The sequence below is a fragment of the Stegostoma tigrinum genome, chromosome 15, assembly GCF_030684315.1.
Source record: "Stegostoma tigrinum isolate sSteTig4 chromosome 15, sSteTig4.hap1, whole genome shotgun sequence".
NCBI classification, from domain to species: Eukaryota; Metazoa; Chordata; class Chondrichthyes; order Orectolobiformes; family Stegostomatidae; genus Stegostoma; species Stegostoma tigrinum.
In genome coordinates this window covers 20,393,078-20,407,421 of record NC_081368.1, presented here as the reverse complement: position 1 = coordinate 20,407,421, position 14,344 = coordinate 20,393,078, and the positions used below count along the sequence as shown (strand labels likewise).

Sequence of the window (14,344 nt, the reverse complement as noted above, 5' to 3'; positions counted from 1 at the left end):
CAAAGGAAAATGACATGAAGCTAGTATCTGATGATGACTGTCTGACAAACCCCATTCACCCAACCACAACAGTATTGATACTTGAACATTTTTCTGCTATTGAACTAAACACTACAAATTAAGAGGAGCATGGAAAAGCAAACGGTTGGAGTTAGCAAGTGCAATATATCAGGTGTCCAGCTGAAGCCATGCATCCATGTGTACACTGTTGTTGGGAGAGCTCTTGTAGTAGTGTTGCTATCTCTGGATCAGGAGACCAAGTTTCAAGTCCCACCTGCTCCACAGGTATGCAAAAACATCTCTGAACAGGTTGATTAGAAAATTACACTCCTTTTGGTAGTCACATGCATTAATCATGCAGTGTACGCATCATTTAGAACTTTAGTAGGGATCTACTCTTTAAAAATGCTTGTACAAGGTGCAATGGGTTGTTACTGTTTGTTGATTCAGATTCTGTGGCTGTGCATCACCACATCATTCCGGCAAATTTTCTTAAATTCTTGACACATTGTTAAAAGGTCTCTGATTGTAACTGTAAACTACAACTAATTGGCATGTAGGTATCTTTACCATGCAACTTATATGTGAAAATAAAGAATTAATTCTGACATAACTGATATAATAACTTCAGCCATGCGCACAGATAAGCAAATGTCAGCTACAATACAATGATTTATGTACCAGGATTAAAAGTGTAGTGATTTTCATGTTTGGCAAACTTTATTCCTGAGTTCAGGTTCATGTAGACGTTTACAAAGACATCATACACATCCACCTCATGCAACAAGAGAGGCCATATTCTGCACATGGCTTTGAGATAGTGAAAATTCTCTTCTCTCTCCACACACAGAAGCAAAGTTTGCCAAACATCCCAGGACATGAATGCTCCATTATCACAATTAACTTTTAGAATTTAACATCTCATTCTTAGCAAAACACAATGATAGCAAATTATATCACAGACAAAATAGTAACAAACCAATTTCTCTTACTTGTTCCTATACAAAAATCTAGGAAACTGTGTGTCAGCTTGGGGAAACAGCACATTTTCCAAACAGCACTGGATAGGATAGTCTAATTCCCTAGTTCATAACACCTTCAAAATCACAGTTGCAGTTTCATATTATTCCTCTTTGACTGTCCCCAGGGCTGTTTGCAGCCTATGATAAGTAAGCTTTGCATATGAGAAGCTGGGAGAACACATCCTGAGTGGGTCACAGCCAGAGTGAGTGTATGTTTCAGGGAATCTGCAGCACAGTGGTAATTGAACTCGTAAGTGTTTCTTTTTTCTTTGAAGTTCAGTAGGCTAGTTAAAAGGTTAATGAGGTAGCTGACTCAGCTGATTGAGTGAGAGATAACTGTCAAACACCTGAAGTGGAAAAAGAGCCTCAATAGATATTGATTTGTATTAAAGCTTAATTAGAGTGATCCATCTTAGCTCAAGTTAAGAAGGGAGCTGTTGGAAGTGCGTGATCAGTAAGTTTCATGCTCAAACGTTCGGGACACAGCACATCCTGAGTGAGTCACAGTAAGAGTGAATATCCGCGTCTTGGAAGTTTGAGCATAGTGGAAATCCGGTGCAGTGGGACAGAAATCTGTAAAAGGTCTGTAAGATCTTTTTTATGGTTTATCATTTGTATAATATTCTAATACAATAAGGAACAGGGAAGGAGGTCCCTAGAGTCATTGATATTATTTAATATTGAGCACCTTCCAAAAAGTTTAATTAAAAGGGGCAAATCATTATCGGAGAGCTCAAAGCTGTGGAGTACTCCTCCTGCTCTTGGTGGGAACATTTCTGGTGCCTACGGCCAGCACCGCTAACGCTCCAGGTTTCAGAGCTGCATTAGTGGCTGGGTACACTGGGCCATCTGTGATATGCACTGTATCATGTAGAGAGGCGATCATACCACCAGCAGGATCTCCACAGGCAGGAAAGGCATGGGTAATCGCCATGCAGAGCGAGAGGATTAGGCAGGCAGTGCAGGAGTCTCCTGTGGCTCTTCCCTGCAAACACAGGTATACTGCTTTGGATAGTGTTGAGGAAAATGGTGTCTCGGGGAAAGCAGAAGCAGACAAATCTGTTGCACCACAGTTGGCTCTGCTGCACAGGGGCGGAGTAAAATGTGTGGGAATGAAATAGTCATGGGGAACTCAATTGTAAGGGGAACAGACAGGCTCTTCTGTTACCATGAATGAGAATCCAGTTTGCCATGTTGCCTCCCTGCTGCTAGGGTCAAAGATGCCTAAGATCGTCGACAAGACGTTCTGGAGGGGGAGGGTGAACAACCAGTGTTCATAGTACATATTGGTATAAATGACATAGGTTTTAAAAAATGGGATGAGGTCCTAAAAGCAGAATGCAGAGAGTTTAGGACATAAGTTGAAAAGCATGACCTCAAGGGTAGTGATTTCTACCAGTGCCGTATGCTAGTCAGAATTAAAATAACAGGATACATCATATATTGCTAGACTGTTCATGCAAGGATAAGGGTTTCAGATTCCTGGGGTATTGGGACTGGTTGCAGGGCAGGTGGGAGCAGTACAAACTGGATGGATCATATCTAGGTGAGACTGGGACTGATATCCTGAGGAAATATTTGCTAGAATGGTTGGGGAGGCTTTACACAAAAATGGTATGGGATGGGAACCAATTCAAGGAGTCAGAGGAAGGGAATCAAGGCCAGAAGCAAAAGACAAAAAGGGGAATAAGAAACGCAATCAGCAGAGAAATCAAGACCAGGGTGAAACAGGGCCACACTGACAAACCTTAGGAATAGGACAAGTTGTGTTAAATACAAGCTTTAAAGGCTTTGTGCCTTAATGTGTGGAACATTCGTAATGAAGTGGACTGAATTAATTGCGTAAATGAATGAAAACAGGTATGATAGAGTTGTTGATATGGAGACATGGCTGTAGGCTGACCAGGGATGAGAACTGGAACAGCAAGGGGTATTCACTATCTAGGAAGAATGGACAAAGCGGAAAAAGCAGCAGAGTTGCATTGTTGGTTAAAGAGGAATTTTAATGCAATAGTGTGGAAGGACATTAGCTCCGGCAATGTGGAATCCATGTGGATAGAGCTGAGAAACCTAAAAGGACAAAAACATTAGTGTGGATTGTACACAGACCCCAAAACTGTACAGGTGATGTTGGGAATGGCATTAAACAGAAAATTCGACACACGTGCAATAAAGGAACACTTGTAATTATGTGTAACTTAAAAAAGCTGCTCATAGATTGGGTTAATCAAATTAGTAACAATATCATAGAGGAAGAATTCCTAGAGTGTATATGGAATGTTTTTCTGGCCTAATACATTGAGGAACCAACTAGAGAACAAAGCATCCTAGACTGGGTGTGAAATAATAAAAAAAGGAAATAATTAACAATCTAATTGTATGAGGCTCCTTGGGGATGAGCAATCATTATATGACAGAATTCCTCATCAAGATAGAGAGTAATGTAGTTGATTCTGAGACTAAGATATTGAATGTAAAGACAGGGAAGTATAATAGGAGGTGCAAGTCAGCTATAATAGATTGGGGAACATGACTTAAAGAGGCGATGGTGGAAAGGCAATGACAAACTTTCAAAGAGCACAAGGGTGAATGTCAATAATTGTTCATTCTATCTCATACAAAAATAAAATGGGAAAGGTAGTCAAACCATGACTTACAAGGGAAATTAGAGAAGAGGCATACAAATTGGCCAGAAATAAACAACAGGTCGGAGGAGTGGGAACAGTTCAGAATTCAGCAGAGGAGCACAAAAGGATTGATTAAGAAAGGGAAACGAGGGCAAGGTTATGGAGAACATAAACACAGACTGTAAAAGTTTCTCTAAGTATTTGAAGAGAAAAATGTTGGCTCTTTGGCTCTGTGTTCATGAAGGAGGACACAAACAACAAACCAGAAATTTTGGGGAATACCAGGATCTTGTGGGAGGGAGGAACTGAAGGAAATCAGTAGGGAAATGTTGTTGGGGAAATTGTTGAAATCGGACACCAATAAATCCCCAGGGCCTGATCATTTACATCCCAGAGTATTGAAGGAAGTGGGCTGAGAAATATTGGATGCACTAGTAGTGGTCATCTTCCAAGATTTTGTAGACTCTGGAACAGTTCCTACAGACTGAAGGTAGCTAATCCTTCCATTTACAATGGAATTAGAAAGAAAACTGGGAATTATAAAACAATCAGCCTGACATCAGTAGTGGGAAAAATGCAGGAGTCCATGATAAACAATGAAATAGCAAAGCATTAAAAAAAAAGTAGCTAGATTTGACAGGCTCATCATGAATTTACAAAACAGAAATTATGCTTGGCACATCCACTGGAATTTTTTGAGGATATAACTAGGGGAATTAATGACGGGGAGCCAGTGGATGTGGTTTATTGGACCAGGAAGGCTTTTGACAAAGTCCCACATAAGAGATTAGTGTGTAAAATTAACGTGCATACAATGGGCACAGTGTACCGAGACGCATAAAGAGCTAGTTGGCAGGCAAGAAAGAAAGAATAGGAATAAATGGGTCTTTTTCGAATCGTACGCAGTGACTAGTGGCATACTACAGGGATCAGAACTAGGACCCCAGTTATTTACAGCATAAATTAATGATTTAGATGAGGGAACTAAATGTAATATCTCCAAATTTCTAGATGACCCAAAGCTGGGTGGGAAGGTGAGCTGTGAGAAGATAAAGAGATGCTTCAGTGTGATCTGGAAAGCTGGGTGAGTGAGCAAGTACATGCCAGATGCAGTATAATGTGGATAAATGTGAGGCTATCCACTTTGGTAGCAAATATAGGAAGTTGGATTATTATCTGAATGAATGCAAATTGAGAGAGGTGAATGTGCAGCAAGATCTGGGTGTCCTCATATAACCAATCACTGAAGATAAGCTTGTAGGCAGGCCTGGCAGTGAAGAAGACAAATGGTATGATGGCTTTCATAGCAAGAGGATTTGAATACAGATCTAGGGACGTCTTGCTCCAATTATACAGGACCTTGGTGAGAGCTCAATTAGGATATTGTGTTCAGTTTTTGTCTCCTTACAGGAATGTTCTTGCTATAGAAGGAATGTAGCGAAGGTTTACCAGATTGATTCCTGGGATAACAGTGCTGACAAGTTGGACAGGTTGAATTGGTTAGGATTTTATTGACCAAGTTCAGAAGTAAGCAGAGGCATCTCTGAGCCTATGTAACTTGCTACCACAGACAGCAGCTGAGGCTAAAACATTGTATGATTTCAAGAAGCAGTTGGATGTAGTACTTGGATCTATAGGGGGCAAAAGAGAGACCAGGCTGCGAGTTGGATGATTAGCCATGATCATATTAAATGGTGGAACAGGGTCAAAGGATCAAATGGTCTGCTCCTGCTCCTATTTTCTATGTTTCTGTTTCTTTTTCACACATCTTAAGATCTTGTCATTTTGCCAACAAATAGGAGTTAGGCTAACTGTAATGTGACATTTAGTGCCACTGAAAAACTAATGAAGCCAAATTTATTAAGGTCCTGAACTTCTTTGAGAGAGCCACTGGACACTAGCCGTAGATTTGGAGGATTTGGTTTCTTAACTAGTAAAGGGTCAGCTTTATGATGGTTAATCTACCCATAAGGTGTACTACTGAAATTCAAGGCTCCTTAGGCCACATCTTTGAAACTCACAACCACTACCATTTAGAAGGACAAGATCAGGAGACATATGGGAACACCACCACCTGCATGTTCCCCTCCAAGCCACTCACTATCCTGGCTTGGAAATATGTTTCTGGTCCTTCACTGATATGGAGTCAAAATTGTGAAACTTTCTCCCTAATAGCACTGTGGGTCTATGTACACAGATAGAAGCCAGCAATACAAGAAGGCAGCTTACCACAACCTATTCAGGGGAAACAAGGGATGACAAATGAATGCAAACAAGGGAGTGACACTCACATCCCATGGGAGCATTAAAAATCCTTGCACACCATTACATGGCTAATGGTTAATGCTAATCAGCATTCTAGCCTCTGATGATTAATAGTGGTGAGACATTCATTGAACCACTTCCATCCATGTGGCAGAGGTACACCCACAGTGCTGTCTGGGAGACTGTTCCAAGATTTTGATCCAAACATAATGAAGGAACAGTGTCGTAATTCCATGTTAAGATTGTGTATGGAGGAGGAAAATATGCAGATTGTAATGTTTGCATATGGCTGCTGCCCTTGTTTTTCTAAGAGGCCATGACTTTAGAAGATGCTGCCAAAGGAGTTTTGGTGAGTCGTTGCAGAGTTATCTTGTAAATGGTAAATGCTGCTGCAATTTAATGGAGGAAGTGACTGTTTAAGGTGTTTAGTGGGGTTCCAAACAAGGGAACTGCTCCTTTTTGAATGGCACTGACCTTCGTGAGTATTGATGGAGCTGCACTCATTTGCACAAGTCGAACGTCTTCCATCATATTTTCTATCGGTGCCTTGTAGATAGTGTACAGATTTTGTGTGTCAAGGTAGGGACGATCATACATAATGTAAAGATTACATGGTTGGTGCCACCTAAGTGAAGTAATTCCCTCAGAATGGGGAGGATTGCATTTAAATCTCGGGAGGGGAAGGTGGGGTTGAATGACATGCAACTATCAAAATTCATACCTGGTTGACCTGGAAGCCCAGGTGGGCCTTGTGGACCTGGGATGCCTCGTCCACCTATTCCAGGGGGTCCTACTGCTCCAGGAGGACCTGGAGGGCCAGTAAAACCTGGATCACCTGAGAAAGGGAAGAAAACAGTTACAAAACAACCTGGGATCTTCTGACAATCAACATGCATTCTCAAACTTCTCTCCAGCGCAAACTCCCAACGCTTCAAGCATTTTAATTTGCCCAAAGCTCATCTAAAGACAAAAGTGGCTGATGGTTTCTGATTGAGGTGGTTTCTTCTGATGCCCAGATAGGCAAAGCAGGTATAGCTTGTGTAATGTGGAAGCGAGTTACAATGAGTTGTTAGTCTATCCTTTCCACAGCTCCCTGTCTGGAAGATCCAGTTTTGGTGGATTTGGCATGGGTGATCCTGATCTGTCTCTCGTTCTTTCTGGGCCAATCTTTTCTGAGGCCATATACAGGCAGCTGGCATGTAAACAAAGGAAACAGTAGCAGAGGTCATTTGCAATTTTGAATGATGAAAGCCGGAGTTGACTATAATTATCCAATGTTCAGAAGTCAGTGTAATGACCTCGGATCAACAAGGGAGAAGAGACTGTACAACTTGACAGCCATATACAATTGGTAACATTATCAGATTTGTGATTTTGCTCCCTGGGCAGAACAATAAATATACCACCTTCCAGCCATGGCAAGTACAACATGTTTCTGTAGGCAGAATAGCATAATTTGTCAATTGATGCACAGGAGATCACTGCCTGCATGGTAAGACAATGGGGTCAGTAATAATCAATCTCAGAACGTTTGCAGTGTAGGTGGAAGTATAGCCCCTCAGTGTTGTACTGCAATGTGTCCCAGTTAAACAGAGGGATGCAAACAGCCTTTGCCATAAGGCAAAATTAATGATTGAATATAGGCAACAAAGAAGTAAATTAGATCACTGTAGCATCAATATTTTTGTTTGCTTCCTCTGCATTGACTACTTGAAACACTATGTGGTTCTTTAAAGATTACTGTACAACAACTTAAATGTACAGTTGGTCGTCCTTGGAAAGTATGTTGCAATGCACAGATAGCTGTCTGACTGTGCACCCTAGAGGAAAGTTTGGGCAGTAAAATCACTATGGCAGGAATCAAAATCTAATGAGTCATTCTCAGCTGTGTAAGATATTTACCATGTCATATCCTGGGATAGAAACTACATGCCATTGTGCAACATCTATTCACATAAATAAACTGCAGAGCCATATATCTTTCTAAAACTCATCTGAATTCACATTTAAAATTCTATCTGCATAATGAGTGGACTATGACGGCTAACATGTATAAAGGAGATGGCGGTTAGTTCTCACAAAGTATCAAACTGTTTCTGCAAATGGTAACATGACACATAAGGTATAAGCTGGACTGTAAATCACTGTTGGTCTCTTGTCTTTTCCTGCATGTCAATTGACAGAAAAGAACAATGTTGGGCAGCCGCATATTTACACAAAAGTTGAAAGAGCAACTCAGTGAATTAAAATCAAAGACATAGTCATGTGTGAAATAGTGAGCAGAATCCTATGCTCCATCATTCTGAGGGGTTATAATTGACCATGTCACTAATTCAGACTAAGAAAAAGTTGGTGAGCAACATTGCTGTAACTCATCAAGAAAATACCACAATGATCTCATCTGACACTCCCTAAGCTGCCTTTATAATATCTCTATAAAAGAAAACCCAGTCAGTTTGTGAGATTCTTTCAGACAACATGTCACGCACAGTACCTTTCGATCCAAATGTGCCATCTAATCCTGGTCTCCCTGGTTGGCCTGGTAATCCAGGATTTCCTGGATCACCTTTAGGACCTGGCAGCCCATTGATCCCCTGTGGACCAGGTGGACCCGGTGGTCCTGGAAGCCCAAAGCCAGGATCTCCCTGTTTGGAAATGGCAAGAGTCACAACATAGCTCTTATGAGTTACTTTTCTGCGTTTATTCATTTTACATCCAAAAACTACAGACACGGTATAAAGAAATGATTGTTCAACATCTAAAGCCCATGATCAAGTTCAATGGTGAAACATGCTCAAGGGATTTAAGGGGTCCTAATCCTCACATTGAAGATCTCACAGAGCATCAAGGGACTTGTCTTTAGAGGGAGTGTGTTTTTCAAGTATGTTCCTGTTGTCACAGCATGACGTAAGACCCTCAGTAAGATACATGTTGTATGGCTAGGTTCTAGGAATCTACTATTCAATATAAAACTTTACTCCTCTTAGTTCCTTACCCTCAGTCATGATTGGGGAACCTTGCTGCATCATCTCTCAAAACTGATATTGACACATTTTCCAATTCTTCAAGAGTATTTTTGGGAAATGTAGTAATTTGCTTAGAAATCAAATTATGGTGACAGCTGTGAATGACGCATGAAAATTAGTTTAAACCAAACAGGAAACCCCTCCAATAAACAATAAATGGCTGAATAAAGTACTGGGTTACATCTGAAAGCACAGAGTGCCAGACAATTTTGTAGTCCTGAAAGCACATACCTTTTTACATAAATTGACACTTCTAAGTGAAATCATTGCACTTAAGCACCAATACTGGGATTAGGTTCTGAACGTCAATTGTTGACCAAACTGTAAATACACACCTTTGGTCCCGGGATTCCTGGTTGACCTAGATTCCCATCACGGCCTGGTCTTCCTGGACCTCCTGGAGCACCTGGTGATCCTGGTAATCCTGGCAAACCTGTAGAAGTATAAATCAAGCAGATATAAACATCGAAATGGTTTTTACACAGTCTAATTTTTTTTATTACAACAAAAATGGTGCACCAAGATGTTGGATTTTGCTAATTAGACAAGTAGCTTGAATCAGAAATTTTGTAACTTGGCAGATCTGTCTTGATTAAAGTGGCTGCATCGAACCCAACCTCAACTCCTGGGGTTGGGATAGAGTTGGACCCATCGACTCTGGAAGAAGCGCCGGCCTCAGTTCTCTAGAAGTGCACTACCCACCATTCATATTTCCTCCATTCCTTGAGTTCATGTATATGACACTTTCATGGTCATTCATCCAATAGGCAGAAAATAATATCACTTTTTCCTAGATGCTAACAAATCTGATGAAGAGTCACCAGACTTGAAATGTTAACTCTGCATTCTTCCTATTGATGCTGCCAGAAGTGCTGAGTTTCACCAGTAATTTCTGTTTGAGGCAAAACAGGACCACTGCTTTGTCAATGGGTCTGTGAGACTTGGAATTCAGCCAAGCATTCATGATGAGGCCATCTGGGATGTGTTTCAGTCAAAACAAGATGGTCAGATGTTATCTGTGGAGAAATGCAAGTGTGGTGGAGCCGGCATATACCTGGTGCAGGGGTTCATGGAGTTGATAGACAGCTGATGAAAGGAGATGAGACGGGGAACATGGGTAAGGTATTTTGAATTCACCTTTCAAAGGTTACTGAATTTAGACTATGGTTCATGACTCCTCCAGGAGGCCATGAACCATATAACATGGGAATGTTGGACTGACTTTATAAAAACTGTAGTGGGGGCAGGAAATACCCACCCTCCTAATTAAGTATGTTAGGGCCGGGTACAGCTCACTACAAACTTCTTTCACCCAAGTTGTTGAAAACTGGGGGGTCAAGGAATAAGGGCGATAATCCCAGAATCAAGTTGTAGAGTCATACCCATCCAATCTGTCCATGATGACCATAATCCCAAATTAGACTAGCCCATCTGCCTGTTCTTGGCCCATATTCCTCCAAACCTTTCCTATTCATTTACTTATTAAAATGTCTTTTAAACGTTGTAACATCTACCACTTCCTCTGGAAATTTATTCCACACATGAACCACTCTCTTGTGTAAAAAAAATTGCCCCCATGTCTTTTTTAAATCTTTTTCCCCTCACCTTAAAAATAATACCCTAGTTTTAAATTCCCCCACCCAGGGAAAAAGATATTTGCCATTCACCATTTCTACACCTTCCATTACCTTATAAACCTCTCTGTAAGGTCACCTCTCAACCTCCTTTGCTCCAGGGAAAAAGTCCCAGCTTATCCAGCCTCTCCTTATAATTTAAATCCTCCATTCCCAGCAACATCCTGGTAAATCTCGTCTGAACCTTCCCTAGCTGAAGAATATCTTTCCTATAACAGACTGACCAAAACTGGACATAGTACTCCAAAAGAAGCCTCACCAAAGTCCCGTACAACATAACATCCCAATTCCTGTATTCAAAGGTCTCTCATTTTCTAAAACACTGCTCAAGGCCTTATGTTAATTGTATAAGTTTTGCCTTTGTTTGTTTTACCAAAATGTAATACTTCACATTTACTCAAATTAAACTCCATTCGCCCCTTTTCAGCCCATTGGCCCAAATGATCAAGATCTCTTTGTAACCTTAGATAATCTTCTTTACCGTCCACTACAGCACCAATCTTGGTGCCACCTACACACTAAAAAAAACCTAAACAATGAGTTCTGCCTGCTTTTTCTCCAAATGACTCTGCAAAATCTTGTTCAAGAACAGAATTTCTTACAAAAGAAATGGAAAAATTGGGAGTAACAGATATAATTTTACAGGTACTTTTAGTCAGGTCACTTCGGGCATGTCACAATTTCATGTCCTCTTTAGCCTCAACTTCAGTTACCAAACACCCTGAAGCCTTTTTAACAGCTATAGGCTGGTGCTAACCAGTATTCATCTCTCTGTAGAATGGCACTAAGTCTTTTTAAACTATTATAATCTGTAGATCTTTAGATAAAACCAATACAATAGTTTTATAAGCATAAACACGATTAATAAAACCAATTTTCCACATGTACAATCTTTTTAACACTGATGTTGCATCTACAATTATTTTGACTGGTTCCACATATATTTCATACAGTCTGTGATAAGTGACAATTTCAAACTTCCCACTCAAATGCAGTCTCATGAAAATAAAGAAAAACCTTTTGGTTTTTTTTGCATCAGAATGAGTGTTAAATGCAGCAAGTTTAGAGGCATCACAGATACATTGTGAGCATAAATGATAAAGCAGAGGCAGAATTGTTAAGAAGATCAAGTGGCAGAAACTTTGTACAAAACAGGTACAGGGCATCGCCCTTATGCAGAATGGACTGGAATGAACACAACCTGATACTTTAGCCACATCTAAATAGACTGGCTTTGAAATTCAGGCCACACAGCTTCCCACAGGAATGTGTTGAGGGGACTAAGATATAATCAGGAGTAGCCAACACCAATCTCTTTGAGAGGCAACAGGTAAACCTACCTTTAAAAACAAACAATCATTTTAATGACAGCTTCCAACAATGTCCTTTACAAAAGGCTAGATAGAGTCAATTATTCTGAAGTGTTAGGCCACCTAGTAACATAGGAAAAAGACCCTGTATTCGTTTCAGGCATAAACCCTAGATTCCTAAAGACTCTAAAGCGTGAAGCTGGATGAACACAGCAGGCCAAGCAGCATCTTAGGTGTACAAAAGCCGACGTTTCGGGCCTAGACCCTACATCAGAGAGGGGGATGGGGAGAGGGTTCTGGAATAAATAGGGAGAGAGGGGGAGGCAGACCGAAGATGGAGAGAAAAGAAGATAGGTGGAAAGGAGAGTATAGGTGGGGAGGTAGGGAGGGGATAGGTCAGACATGGGAAGGTGGACAGGTCAAGGAGGTGGGATGAGGTTAGTAGGTAGGAGATGGAGGTGCAGCTTGGGGTGGGAGGAAGGGATGGGTGAGAGGAAGAACAGGTTAGGGAGGCAGAGACATGCTGGGCTGGTTTTGGGATGCAGTTGGGGGGAGGGGATGAGCTGGACTGGTTGTGTGATGCAGTGGGGGGAGGGGACGAACTGGGCTGGTTTTGGGATGCGGTGGGGGAAGGGGAGATTTTGAAGCTGGTGAAGTCCACATTGATACCATTGGGCTGCAGGGTTCCCAGGCGGAATATGAGTTGCTGTTCCTGCAACCTTCGGGTGGCATCATTGTGGCACTGCAGGAGGCCCATGATGGACATGTCATCTAGAGAATGGGAGGGGGAGTTAAAATGGTTCGCGACTGGGAGGTGCAGTTGTTTATTGCGAACCGAGCGGAGGTGTTCTGCAAAGCGGTCCCCAAGCCTCCGCTTGGTTTCCCCAATGTAGAGGGAGCCACACCGGGTACAATGGATACAGTATACCACATTGGCAGATGTGCAGGTGAACCTCTGCTTAATATGGAAAGTCATCTTGGGGCCTGGGATGAGGGTGAGGGAGGAGGTGTGGGGGGCAAGTGTAGCATTTCCTGCGGTTGCAGGGGAAGGTGCCGGGTGTGGTGGGGTTGAAGGGCAGTGTGGAGCAAACAAGGGAGTCACGGAGAGAGTGGTCTCTACGGAAAGCAGACAGGGGTGGGGATGGAAAAATGTCTTGGGTGGTGGGGTCGGATTGTAGATGGCGGAAGTGTCAGAGGATGATGCGTGGTATCCGGAGGTTGGTGGGGTGGTGTGTGAGAACGAGAAGGATTCTCTTACGGCGGTTATGGCGGGGGCGGGGTGTGAGGGATGTGTTGCGGGAAATGCGGGAGATGCGGTCAAGGGCGCTCTTGACCACTGTGGGGGGAAAGTTGCGGGTCTTGAAGAACTTGGACATCTGGGATGTGCGGGAGTGGAATGCCTCATCCTGGGAGCAGATGCAGCGGAAGCGGAGGAATTGGGAATAGGGGATGGAATTTTTGTAGGAGGGTGAGTGGGAGGAGTGTATTCTAGGTAGCTGTGGGAGTTGGTGGGCTTGAAATGGACATCAGTTACAAGCTGGTTGCCTGAGATGGAGACTGAGGGGTCCAGGAAGGTGAAGGACGTGTTGGAGATGGCCCAGGTGAACTTGAGGTTGGGGTGGAAGGTGTTGGTGAAGTGGATGAACTGTTCGAGCTCCTCTGGGGAGCAAGAGGTGGCGCCGATACAGTCATCAATGTAATGGAGGAACAGGTGGGGTTTGGGGCCTGTGTAGGTGCGGAAGAGGACTGTTCCATGCAACCTACAAAGAGGCAGGCATAGCTGGGGCCCATGCGGATGCCCATGGCCACCCCCTTTGTCTGTAGGAAGTGGGAGGAATAGAAAGAGAAGTTGTTGAGGGTGTGGACGAGTTCAGCTAGGTGGATGAGGTTGTCGGTGGAGGGGGACTGGTCGGGCCTGCGGGACAGGAAGAAGCGGAGGGCTTTGAGGCAATCTGCATGCGGAATACAGGTGTATAGGGACTGGATGTCCATGGTGAAAATGGTGTTGGGGGCCAGGGAGTTGGAAGTTCTGGAGGAAGTGGAGGGCGTGGGTGGTGTCATGGACGTAGGTAGGGAGTTCCTGGACCAAAGGGGAGAAAATGGAGTCCAGATAGGTGGAGATGACTTCGGTGGGGCAGGAACAGGCTGAGACAATGGGTTGACCAGGGCAGGCAGGTTTGTGGATTTTGGGAAGGAGATAGAAACGGCCCATGCAGGGTTGGGGAATAATAAGGTTGGAGGCTGTGGGTGGGAGGTCCCCTGAGGTGCTGAGGTCATGAATGGTGTTGGAGATGATGGTTTGGTGCTCGGTGGTGGTGTCATGATCAAGGGGGCGGTAGGAGGAGGTGTCGGAGAGTTGGCGTTTGGCCTCAGTGATGTAGAGGTCAGTGCGCCATACTACCACTGCGCCTCCCTTGTCTGCGGGTTTGATGGTGAGGTTGGGGTTGGAGCGGAGGGAGC

At 43.0% G+C, this 14,344-nt stretch overlaps 1 protein-coding gene across 2 annotated transcripts in view; it reads right to left on the bottom strand.

The window, feature by feature from the left end:
* The window catches only part of col4a5 (collagen, type IV, alpha 5 (Alport syndrome)), a 251,011-nt gene that overhangs the window by 80,814 nt on the left and 155,853 nt on the right, over positions 1-14,344 (bottom strand). For both annotated transcript variants that reach the window (XM_059651364.1, XM_059651365.1), the window contains 3 exons: positions 9,276-9,373; positions 8,409-8,559; positions 6,636-6,749 (listed from right to left, as the gene is read on the bottom strand). In XM_059651364.1, the coding sequence (XP_059507347.1) occupies positions 6,636-6,749; positions 8,409-8,559; positions 9,276-9,373 (363 nt within the window). The remainder of the gene's footprint in view (positions 1-6,635; positions 6,750-8,408; positions 8,560-9,275; positions 9,374-14,344) is intronic.